At 38.9% G+C, this 13,182-nt stretch overlaps 1 protein-coding gene across 1 annotated transcript in view; it reads right to left on the bottom strand.

The window, feature by feature from the left end:
• CFTR (CF transmembrane conductance regulator) overlaps nucleotides 1–13,182 on the bottom strand; it is a gene marked incomplete at its 5' end in the record, with an annotated part of 192,659 nt that overhangs the window by 41,616 nt on the left and 137,861 nt on the right. The window contains one exon of the mRNA XM_082662061.1: nucleotides 11,916–12,016. Coding sequence (XP_082518187.1) covers nucleotides 11,916–12,016 — 101 coding nt within the window. The remainder of the gene's footprint in view (nucleotides 1–11,915; nucleotides 12,017–13,182) is intronic.

The raw sequence follows: 13,182 nt of genomic DNA on the forward strand, positions 1-13,182 counted from the left end.
TCCAAGCAATCAAAAAGAACATTTAAATATTGCTATCTAAACTACTCAAAATTATATGTGGTGTTATTAGAAAATGACATTCAAAACTACTATTTTGGTAGCACTAAAATGTAGTGGATAAGCTTTCTGTGTAAGGATTTGTGTTTGAGTACAGCAAATTACATTCTCCATTAGCAAGGGTGAATCCAGAACTTCTTTGTTTGCTTGGTTTTTTTTTGTTTTTTTTTTTGCGGTATGCAGGCCTCTCACTGTTGTGGCCTCTCCCGTAGCGGAGCACAGGCTCTGGACGCTCAGGCTCAGCGGCCATGGCTCACAGGCCCAGCCGCTCCGCGGCATGTGGGATCTTCCCAGACCGGGGCACGAACCTGCGTCCCCTGCATCGGCAGGCGGACTCTCAACCGCTGCACCACCAGGGAAGCCCTGTTTGCTTGTTTTTTGAATGCAGAACTTCTAATGTCAGCTATGATAGATGGAATGTGCCTATCAAATTTAGAAAACAATTTTCAGCTCGTCACCTTTCATATAGTCTAATTGCATAAAGTGACCCCAAGACAGGCTATTATAGTTACCCACAGCATGGTCAAATATCCCTGACCAAGAACTAGTTCACCTTAACAATGGGCACTCATCCACAGCACATGAACATTCACTCAACTCAATGGGTTAGAATATTTTCTGATGGGAAGAAAAGGTGGCTAGGGCAGACACCTGCATTATGGTCAGTTTATCAGCCACTGAAATGCCACTACTGAATAGATGATGTGGCCAGATAATGTTATGAATTGCTAACTAATTCCTTGTACCTCGCAGGCTCTCCAATTTGCACATTCTACTTTCACTGCCTCTCAAAGGAGAAGCTACATCAGAACCAGAGCACAGAAAATCATTTCTAGTCTTGCAAGTTGCAAAAATTTGCCTTTGTAGTCAGAGATTGACAGTTTGAAAATTCTGAGCCACATGAATATTGCCTTTTAAGCTTCAAAAACAAAAACCTGAAGGACACAAAGCACAGTGTTTATGTAAAAAACAGTAGTCATGGATGAAATTCTGATGGATGAGAAATAGCTTCTCTCCTCACTGCACAATCCAACTCATGAATGGGCTGAGACACCAGTTCCTCTTAAAAGAAGCACTGCCTTGCAACTGAACTCTGGTTCTCTCCTCAAGTAGATTTGAGGGATTTTAGAACATAGGAAGCCTATGCCTCATTTCTAAGGTGCAGCCAGGAATGAGGAGGGCCTTAGAGAAGCTTCCAGTGCCCGGCATGGCACAGGAGCAATAGAGTGGACACGGATGCTTGGCATGTCTAGACATAGATAACTTGACATCGCTTCAGACTTTCTTGTATTTCCAGAATGGTGCTGAAGGGAAGCCAAAGAATCCCAATGCTTTGATCCCTCAGGGTCTTCCATTCCTCAGAGACATGGAAGCAGCTGAGAGAGAGAGAGAGAGCTCACCTAGGGAGAGCTCAGAATCAGGACCAGAAGGACAAAGACCCAATAGACCTGGACTGTACACTTCTAGGTCAGAGAGTCTAGTCTTGGAGACAGCAAGCACAACAAGGGACAACCTAGGGCCAGACGCCCCCTCCTTCACGGTCTTGGTATCCTGTAAACTCCACTCACAATTTATTATAGTTTCACTTCTAGGAAAATCTCTGTATTTGCTGAGGTTGTTTCTTCCACTCGGCGGAAGGCATGTTCAAATAGAAAATAAATTTGACTATAGCACAAGTCATATTTCTCGTACACTTGATTTCACAGCCAAAGATTCACACCTGCAATCAGGGATGGATCCAGGTTTGGTGGAACCTGAAACTTCAGTAATTTGGGGGACTCTTCTTAAGAAAAATAATATATATACAATGAAATCTTAGCCATAAAAAGGATGAAATATTGCCATTTGCAGCAACATTGATGGGTCTAGAGAATATCATACTAAGTGAAGCAAGTCAGACAGAGAAAGATAAATATTATATGATATCACTTATATGTGAAATCTAAAAAATAATACTAATGAATCTACCTACAAAACAGAAACAGACTCACAGATACAGAAAACAAACTTATGGTTACTAAGGGGGAATAAATTAGGAGTATGGGATTAACAGATGCACACTACTATAAATAAAATAGATAAGCAACAAGGATTTACTGTATAACAACAAGGATTTACAGGGAACAATATTCAAAAAGAGAGAAGAAAGAAAAAGAATTAAAATTCTGCATAAAAAATTAAGTATAGGGCCTTCAAAGGGTTCCATGCAAGTGGGAGAACGTGAAGCTTACATCTTATGGGCTTCCGTTAAATCCGCTGTGGCTATTACAGTAAACTTATTCAAGCATTGTTTGTTGTATCTTCCCCATCTAGTGTTTACCATCATGCAGTCCCTTAATAAATCTTTGTTCATAATGAATTAATGCATTGTTCTACCTCATCTGCAGAAAGCAGTTTCTGAGCAGGGAGAATGACAGTGCTGCGAGGACCTTAGCAGGAAATCCAGGCTGCAGTTGTAGCCTCGGCCTCTCAGCCTGAAAATATACACTGCTATCTGGATTAGAAGGAAGTTGTAACATACCAAACCATTTTTAGTCTCATATATTTGTCTTCATTGAGCTTTTTAAACTAACTTAATCCTGTCTCTAATTTGGAATGTCTAAACATTTTCAGGTGATATGTAAAAACTGCTACGCCATTGTCCAGCTATGTAGATGGAGCCGGATGGAAATTCAGAGTTGGCAATTTTCAGAGTTCTGTAGACGGAGTCGGGCAAACTCCTTCACCTTAAGCTGCTGCTTCTGTGCATAGAAACGTGTTTCCCGAAGAGGAATGAGGGGGAAGCTCTGTCTAGCCCACTGACAGCAAAGTCTCAATGTAGCCATTACCAGCTTAGGTGGGAGAATGTGTCTTAGATTTTAAGAAGTAAATGATGAAGCCAAAATGAGACTCAGGCACTGAAACATCAAACCTTTCCTCACATGAAGAGGAAAACTTGATATAATTTGCACAGACTTCTATAAAATTGGAGTTTAACTAAAATGAAGTGGGATTTTTGCTTGAGGAGCATCTGCTTCAAATTTTTGGCTTGATTATTTAAATTTACTATGCTCAAAAAATTCTCCTGAGTCAATCTTTAAAACTGAATCTCATTATCTTTATGATAGCATCTAAATCAGAGGTCCCCAACCCCCAGTCTGCGGACCTCTACAGGTCCGCAGCCCGTTAGGAACAGGGCCGCACAACAGCAGATGAGCGGTTGGGCAGCGAGCAAAGCCTCATTTGCCGCTCCCCACCGCTCCCCATCGCTCGCGTTACCGCCTGAACCAACCCCCCAACCCCCCGTCCGTGGAAAAATTGTCTTCCACGAAACCGGTCCCTGGTGCCAAAAAGGTTGGGGACCGTTGGTCTAAATTACTAATCTAAGCATCAGGAGACCAGAGTCTTTTGGGAAAAGACAGCTCCACAGCCTCATCTCAACTTTATAACAGATATATTTAGTGAAAAAGAAAATGATTCCTGATTTTCCTTTCCACCTTTCGTTAACAAAGAGGCTTAAAGATCTATTCTAGGGCAAGTCAGGAAGCCAGACTCCTCTCCCTCACAAAATATTGCTCTTTTTCCTTTCATCCTTTTGGTTATTTGGAAACCAGTACATCAAAACTGTGCATTAACACCTAAACTACATGCTGTAATACCCCAAAAGCCATGATGATAGAAAATATATTTCATAAGCCTGAGATCTGGCTGGCAACACTGTAAAGAGTTTTCACAACTGGTTGTTATAAGAAGATTATAAGAAATAAATGTGAAGAGAATCATCTAGAAGAGTGACATGTGAAATAACACACATTTTGCAAGAGAGATTTTCAAAATGTGAAGTACATGAAAGGGAGGATTAAAGTGTTTTAAATCATAGATTCTTCCTGGTAGACCCAAACTAAATGCTTTTCAGAATCAGCTAACTAGAGACCTGAGACCCAAGACCACGTTAGAGTCATTGGCATAATCTTTAAGCCATGCATATAGATTTAAGAGATAATGGTTGAGTAGTGACCACCTGGAGGGGTGGGATAGGGAGGGTGGGAGGGAGGGAGACGCAAGAGGGAAGAGATATGGGAACACATGTATATGTATAACTGATTCACTTTGTTATAAAGCAGAAACTAACTCACCATTGTAAAGCAATTATACTCTAATAAAGATGTAAAAAAAAAAAAAAAGAGATAATGGTTATTATGGAAACAGACTCTGCCCAAAACATATTCTTGAAACTCTGGTCTATCTTTCTGCGCCCATTACTTATGCTCCTAGAGCACTTAAAAAGTCAATCAGAACTGTATTGTTATAAATTATTAACAGCATGAGTGAGTTACTTATAGTATACTATAAATTCTAACCCTTTGGAAATTATTATAGCTTGCTATTTAACTTGTGGCAAATCACATGGCAAGTCAATGTCACTTTTTCTGACTGTAAGAAGTGAGAAAGAGAAAGAAAACACATTACAACTAATGACAAAAGACATATCCTAAATAAACGTAGAGGTATCAAATATGTTGTGCCTATTTTAATAATTAAGAGTTTCAATAATCAAGGTACTAAATGCCAATAGGCAAAGGAAGACTCTCAAATTTACCTATCTGAAAAGGTCTGGTATCACTTATTGAATCTATTACTCCAACTTGAACTCTTTCTGGTGTTACTGTTTTTTAAAAGCACATGATAGGCCATCAGCAAGTGCTTGGTGAATGCAACTGGGTCTATGTGGTATCCATTAAACATATTTCAAAAGAAATCTCAAGAAGAGAAGATTTACTAAAAAACAAAATCCAGAACAACAAATCAAAATATTTTCCCAAGGTTTTGATTTTCCATAAGCATCTTAATTTTGAGATAGTGCAACTTCCCCAAGTTCTCTCTCATTAAGCACCATCCTTTATATGTCTTATACAGATTTATATGTGTCATTGGTTGATACACAGGACAAAAGTAATTTGCTGATGGTCTGTCAGTTCCAAGGTAAATTCTATCCCATAGACCAGAGGTCAGCAAAACTATGGCCCAATGGCCAGATCCAGCCACATCCATTTGTTTACATTAGCTTTGCCCGACAAAGGCTGAGTTGAATAATTGCCATAGAGACCACATAGCTCACAAGGCTGAAAAAAGTACTATCTAACCCTTCATAGACAGAGCTTGCTGACTCCGTGCCATGACTCTCAGAAAACTGGAGTGAAAATGAATCTTAGAGACCATCCAATCCAGTGATTCACAAGTCTAGATATACCAGAATCACCTGGAACACTTTTTAAAAGATAGACATCATGCCTGGTCACCTCGCTCCCAACGAAGAGAACGGCTTTAACTAATCTTAGAGGACCCTGAGTAATCTCTCTCTTTATAAAGTTTCCACATGCGCTGTCAGGTTGAGAACCTCTGTTCTAATCCATTCCTTCTTGGTACAAATGAAAAATTCTAAACCCAGAAAGTTAAAGTGACAGGCACAAAGCTCAACAAATTTTCCCAACTTTTCCACACTCCCGCAATCCCTTCAGGTTCTCATAAGCCTCTCCTGCTAATTCAAGACCCAAGGACATCTTAATGGTGCTTTCTTTGTCTTTCTTGGTTCCAGTAACACACTGGTTCAGAGTTCTTTATCAGCTCTGACAACTGCAGTGGTGAATGACCTAATCATTGGACATGAGCATTCAGGGACAGTGGCAGATATGTGTGATTCCTGAGAGCACCTGGAATAGTGCCTGTATACATGCCAGTCAAGACTTGAACTCTTTCATAGGTTCAGAAGAGAATGTCAGAGCTAACAGAAGCTTAAAAAATTTCTAACCAAAATAGAATTAGGCATCAGGAGCATTGAAGAAAAGGCAGGTTCCCCACTTCTCCTCCCATCAGGTTTCTTGTTGGTCATTATACAATCAGTCACTTGATCTTTACTGGAACCCAAAATAAACACGGTCAATAAAAGGACAAAGGAGAAACAGAGGGAGTTTCTATTGACAGAAAACTCTTCTCAGATTACATCAATCTTGCAAGAACTTTCTGGAAACTCATTAACTGGAATCTAACTGTGAACCGTACAGAGGCACAGTCTTCCCTGCTCATCCCGGCGGCTTCCTTTACTCCTGTGTTATTAGGAACACACTCTATAACAGGGATGGCTTATCTGCTGCTGCAATTGGTGAATTAAGGCAGTAGATGCTATTCATATGCTCAGATCTTTTAGCTGTGCTCACTAGGATGTAGACAGTCCTGAAAACAGATGAATTATCAACTGCCTCATTCAAACATTGAGACTATGATTGTGGGCAATTCACTAGTCACCAGATGGCTTGATAACCACTAAGTCTGAAACATCACCTCATCACATTTCATCCTTTCTACGTCTTATTTATTTATTTAATTTTCACTCATTCATGGAGGCAAAAGTCTAGGTATGCACAGCCTATTTAAGATATATAATGTTTAAGTAGCTAACAATAGGAGACAGAGAAGCTTTATGGTACTAAAAATGGCAGGCATCTTGTGAATCCAAATAAAATAAGTAAGTACACAGCTTTGTTAATTAAGAACACAAAAATTTTAAGATAATAGCTTTAGCAATAACAACTATAATCCATATAGTATGTGAGGAATGGAGCTAAAAAGAATTAACACTTCTCTTTTCATCCCATCTACAGAACAGTATGAGATACACAACTGAAATGAGTAGAGAGACATACATGCTATTCATGTTAAAATGAAGAGTGAATTAGAAATAATAGTTTTTAAAACACTGTGATATCAATTGAAATAATTGGAAATCCCCTAACATGGGGGTTTCTAGTGGGAATTATTAAGTTGGACTCTGATAACTCTGGGGTTATTCACAACCTATTACACTATGCTGTTCATAAGGTGACAATGTTCAGATGATTTTTTTTCCAAACTGCTATATAAAACTAGACAAACTAGTAGGTAGAAGTTTTGTTCACTTTTAATGGTCTCTTGATACTGCAAGCATATTTTGAGGAGATTCCAAACAAGAGCTTTTGCCCTAGAATGTCGAGTCTACTGGAAGACATTCTATCACTGTGTTTTATAAACACCGGGAGGTGTCAAGTTAGTAGTTGGATATATATTTAGAGGGCAGGGGAGTGGTCTAAATTAGAGATATGAATGTGCAATGCACTGAGAGATGATTTCTGAAGCATGGAGTTAGATAACAGCTAGAGAAAGTGTAGAGGAGGGCTGGAATACAGCTGATGTTTAGAGCTCTGCAAGAAGATGAGAGGCCAGCACAGAGAACTATGGAGGAACCAGAGAGGAAGCGGGAAAACGAGGTGGGAGGAGCATCACCCTATGGAGAGAAGAAAGGATCACAAGAAGGACGTGTCCATGGCATAAGTAACTGCTGAGAGGTTGAGAGAAACAAAGATGCTGGCTCTGGAAAGATGTTGGTCATGAGTGCTGGGGATGATGGAAATGAAATGAAGCAGGTTATGTAAAGAATGGGGGGGGGGTGAGGAAATAGAGTCAGGCACTCTTTTAAGAAATTTTGCTGAAAATTGGTCAAAGAAATGGAGTGCTAGCTGGAGATCAAGGGATGGCAGGTTTTTTTTAAAAATATATATATCTTTATTGGAGTATAATTGCTTTACAGTGTTGTGTTAGCTTCTGCTGTACAACAAACTGAATCAGCTATATGTACACCTATATCCCCATATCCCCTCCCTCTTGAGCCTCCCTCCCACCCTCCTTATCCCACCCCTCTAGATCGTCACAAAGCATCAAGCTGATCTCCCTGTGCTATGCAGCAGCTTCCCAGGATGGTAGTTTTATGCTAGGGAGAAAGGTCCCACAAAGAGGGGTTGATTGCATATCACTGGCCTTTATACAGGAGCGAAGACACAGAGAGCACTGGAGCATATGAGTAGTGGTGCAGAAGGGTGGTGGAGAGAAAGGAGGGAATTCTTCCTGGCTGCATGTTTTTTCTATATAGTATGTAGCAAGGTCATTGGCTGAGAATGCAGGGGGTGGAATTATTGGAGCATCTAAGAAGAGACAAGAAGGTGGGAAAGAACCATCTTAGGGAATAAAATAGAGAATTTATTAGGAAAATGTAATAAAAGGGTTGTTGACCAGTTCTGAGTGCCAACATCTGAGATGTGCAGTCAGTCATAAATGCAAAGATACCTGAGGTTGTGATGAGGAAGTGTTATCCTCCAAATATTACCTCTACTGTTTGAAAGCTAATGAAAGCTAGGCACCTGGGTTAAGCAATGGATGAGCAGTAGAAGAAAAGTCATATTGCCATTTTTATAACATCGTATTTCTGTTGATGGTTGACTCTTTGTTCATGCCTAAACCCAGCCAGATGCATAAATGAAATATTCTTTCCAAGTCTAAAGACGTTTTTTTCTGGGTACCTTTGTACTGAAAAACTAAAAGTGTGTGTCAAACAAAACACCCTGTTTACTGCATTTTAAACTCAGGTCTAAATCCATTTCAGAACTCAATAAAGTAAAGTGAGTTTTTACTTCAGAGGTCACAAGGACCTTTAGTGTTAACATATATGTAAACATGAAATTTGAGGGCAGACCTCTCTCCCCTTCTACTTTCAACATATGCTAGGTGAAAACCAACAGATTACTGGACAACTTTAGCAGTTGCAGAGGTGGAAGCAGCAAGATGGGAATTAATAACTAGATAAAGGCCCAGGAAAGACCAGTTGTGCTGTTTGGCAGGGAAATGAAAACTAACATGATCGCTTTGATATTCAAAGAAAAGAAAACGACTTTAAAAAATATGATGAAATGCAAATATTGATACTTTTCATAGATTGTATTCGAACATAATAGTTTTTTGCAAAGATCCTTTCATGCCAGGAGGTGAAACAATGTCGGAGGCGAAACAATGTCAAAGCACAGGTCACAAAGCCCAGGATGACCATGTGAAAAACTAGAGAAATAAAAATGCCTGAAGGAAATTTTAATGGAGATTAGACATGCAAAACAGACAGACACCAAACGAAGAGAGGCTGTAGAGGCTGTTACATAAACCAAGCAAATTAATGTGACAAACAGAAAGGAATTGTGCATATACGAGGTAAAGAGATGCTTTCAGATAAAGAAAATGAAGTGAAGTGCATGAGGATTTTCATCGTAAAGTCAAAGTTGTAGAAAGTTTGAACAAAGAATTAAATAGATGCCAGCACAATATGTACTTACTACCTTCCTGCTATTTTCCAACAGAAACATTTTAAAGTACATTTACAAGACTCAACCCCAAAAGCATAAGAGCTAAGTGAGCAGATGAATGGCGTCACTAAAAAGAGTTGGTCAAACTCAAAAAAAAAAAAAAATGTTAAAAGGAAAAGAAAAAAACCCCGCCATAAATCAGGTTAAGGTTAAATTACATTTCAATGAATTACTACAATGCTTTGGTTAAATAAAATATTAAGTCACATAGACAAGAAGAGGGCATGAAAAGGTTTGGATTTTCCCTATAGAAGTATGTTTTATAATGATACTTGTTCTGACAGGAATTGATTATACAAATTTCACAGCTGAACGAATGTGTGCATTTTGAGAACACATCAACTGTCTCAGAGAATAATAAAAAGAACCTAAGCCAAAAGGGTAATAACAAGTGTTATATAGTCATTCCCAACATGGGTTTCTAGACCATCCACAAATACAGTATTGGATGTCTGATTTTGAATACAGTACTCCAGCTAGACTAATAGAAGTTGATGATGAAGCTATCCATCCAGACCAACTATACCATCGGATGAAAATTATGCTTTTTTTTTTTTTTTTTGTGGCGATATGCGGGCGTCTCACTGTTGTGGCCTCTCCCGTTGCGGAGCACATGCTCCGGACGCGCAGGCTCAGTGGACATGGCTCACGGGCCCAGCCGCTCTGCGGCATGTGGGATCTTCCCGGACCGGGGCATGAACCCGTGTCCCCTGCATCGGCAGGCGGACTCTCAACCACTGCACCACCAGGGAAGCCCATGCATTTGTTTTTTAAATAAAAGGGGAAATATGCCTTGATTCCATTTATCTCTCACTCTTGCTGCCATGGGATTTGTGCCCTGGACACAGTGTTACCTCACATACATTACTGCAGGCTCTGCACTCCAAGGAACCAAAACAAGAGGAATCACAAAACCAAAATATGGTCTTTGTACACACTAATAAATTACATAAATATGTGGCAATATTGACCAAGCAAAAAGAGAAGGCAATGATAAACACTTGAGAATGAGGAGCTACCACCAAAGAAAAAAAAAAAGACTGTGGAAATTTTAAAAATATGAAAAAATATTATGAAAAATGTAATGCTGATAAATTTGAAAACCCAAGATAGGGGAGGATTTCTTAAAAAGATACCAAAAGCACAAAACATAAAGGAAAATATTGAAAAATTTAATTTCATTAAACTTAAAAGTTTCATCAAAAGATACTATAAGCTAAACCACTGACTGAAGGACCATGTTTGAAATGTAAAGAAGTGATAACTGATTCAGAATTCATAAACTCCAACAAATGAATTAAGAAAGAAACCAATCTACTTGAAAAATGAGCAATCGAAATGCACAAGCAATTAACAGAGAAGGAATCTCAAATGGCCAATAAGTATGTATTAAGCTGCCCTATCTCCCTAGCATTCACTTCATACCCATCAGATTTCCAAAATTAAAAAGTCTGACAAGAATGGCTATCATCAGAAAGTCTACAAATAATAAATGCTGGAGAGGTTGTGGAGAAAAGAGAACCCTCTTACACTACTGGTGGGAAGGTAAATTTGTGCAGCCACTATGGAAAACAGTATGGGGAGGTTCCTTAAAAAAAATTAAAATAGAGCTACCATTTGATCCAGCAATCCCATTCCTGGGCATATGTCTGGAAAAGTTAAAAGCTAATTCGAAAAGATACATGTACCCCAATGTTCACAGCAGCACTGTTTACAATAGCCAAGACATGGAAGCAACCTAAGTGTCCATCGACAGATGAATGGATAAAGAAGATGCGGTACATATATACAATGGAATACTACTCAGCCATAAAAAAGAATGAAATAATGCCATTTGCAGCAACATGGATGGACCTAGAGATTATCATACTAATGAAGTCAGACAGAGAAATACTGATGCTATATATTATCACTTATATGTGGAATCTAAAAAGTAATACAAATGAATCTATATACAAAACAGAAACAGACTCACAGACATAGAAAACAAACTTATGGTTACCAAAGGGGAAAGGGAGGAGCGGAGGGATAAATTAGGAGTATAGGGTTAGCAGATACAAACTATTATATATAAAATAGATAAGCAACAAGGATTTACTATATCCACAGGGAACTATATTCAATATCTTGTAATAACCTATAATGGAAAATCATCTGAAAAATATATATAACTGAATCACTTCACTGTACACCTGAAACTAACACAGTATTGTAAATCAACTATACTTCAATTAAACCAAAGTCTGACAATATCAAGTGTTGCAGGTCATAGCTATGGACCTCTGAGAATTCTTATACTCTCTTGATGGGAGGTTAAACTGGTACAACAGATCTTAGAACAATTTGGCACCATCTTGTAAAGTTGAACGTGGGTGACTTCTATGGCCTAGCAATACCACTCCTGGATGGCTATCCTAGAAAAATCCTGGGCAAGGAGACTGCAAGAATGTTCACCGTAGCACCAGATCTTGATTGTGGCTATTTATGTGGAGGAAAGAAGAGTTATGGGTTTAATGAGAGATAGATAGTGACCTTCGATTTATCCGCAGTGTTTTATATCTTAAACTGGGTCTGGGTATATAGTCATCCCTTATGTTATTACCTATACTTTTTGGTTCATCTGAATTTTTTTTCATAGAAGATAAAAAGAATAATACTTACCAAGCTATCCACATCTATGCTAGAGTTTACGGCCCACTGTAGTGTACCCATGATATTCATGGCTAAAGTTAGAATAATCCCAGCTGTTGCTTCTCCTTCACCTATAGGTGGAAAAAAGATATAAACAAACTTTATGCTATTTCTCTCTTCTGTGAGCCACTTTATGTATTCCTAGAAGAGGGCACATATTAAAGTTACATTTTGATTCTGTGCCAGTTTTAACCATTTTTCATCTCAGATCCCCACAGCATGTATCCCTAGTAATAATATGCCCTGTATATAATAAGTATTCAACCAACATTTTAAATCAAAGAGTGATTGACTATTAGGAAAGAGTTACCTTTTTTTTTTTTTTTTTTTTTTTTTTTGCGGTACACGGGCCTCTCACTGTTGTGGCCTCTCCCGTTGCGGACCACAGGCTCCGGACGCGCAGGCCCAGCGGCCATGGCGCACGGGCCCAGCCGCTCCACAGCATGTGGGATCTTCCCGGACCGGGGCACGAACCCGTGTCCCCTGCATCGGCAGGTGGACTCTCAACCACTGCGCCACCAGGGAAGCCCAAGTTGCCCTTTTTTAAATGCTTCAGATATTGAAGGGGATGTTGGTGTTGGGTAAATATCACTTTTATCCCTTCTACTATTACTCTGTAAGTAATAATACCTTCAAAGACTTCAAATAATGGACAATGGAAAAAAAGTACTGTGTCTGAATAAGCTCCTCTACAAAGAAGTCAAAAGTAGGAGAGATATGTGTGTGAACAGCATCCAGAAGATGTTTAGATGTACTTCATGCCTTTGCGAGGAGGACTTTCTCTGCCAATCAGATGCTGCTGGGAAGAAAGAACTTCGAGTTTCATGGGGAAGTCAGAACTCATGGGTCTGCCATTTGGAAAAAGAGAAGACTGCTCTTTATGTTAAAAAAAAAATTGACTCGTTCACCCAGGAAGAACAATACTTAAATGTCTAATTAAATAGTTTTTAAGGGCTACAGGGGACCACTAATTAAAATTCATAAATACTCTCTATTCATAGCCCTACAATTTTTCTAATAGGAATGTTCTTACATTATTATAAATTTAGGTTATCAAGTCTCAATTGAGAGTCAGTCTTCGCATCTGTAATGCATGATAAAACTGTCATAGGGTTCTAAAATTGGGAGAAATAATTCATCCCATTATTATGAATTGAAACTTTGCTTCTGCAATTCCTCTAACAGAAAACAAACCATAGATAGCAGGTATGTGCTTTTCATACTAAATCATTTATTC

This window comes from Grampus griseus (assembly GCF_964374135.1).
Source record: "Grampus griseus genome assembly, chromosome: 9".
NCBI lineage: Eukaryota > Metazoa > Chordata > Mammalia > Artiodactyla > Delphinidae > Grampus > Grampus griseus.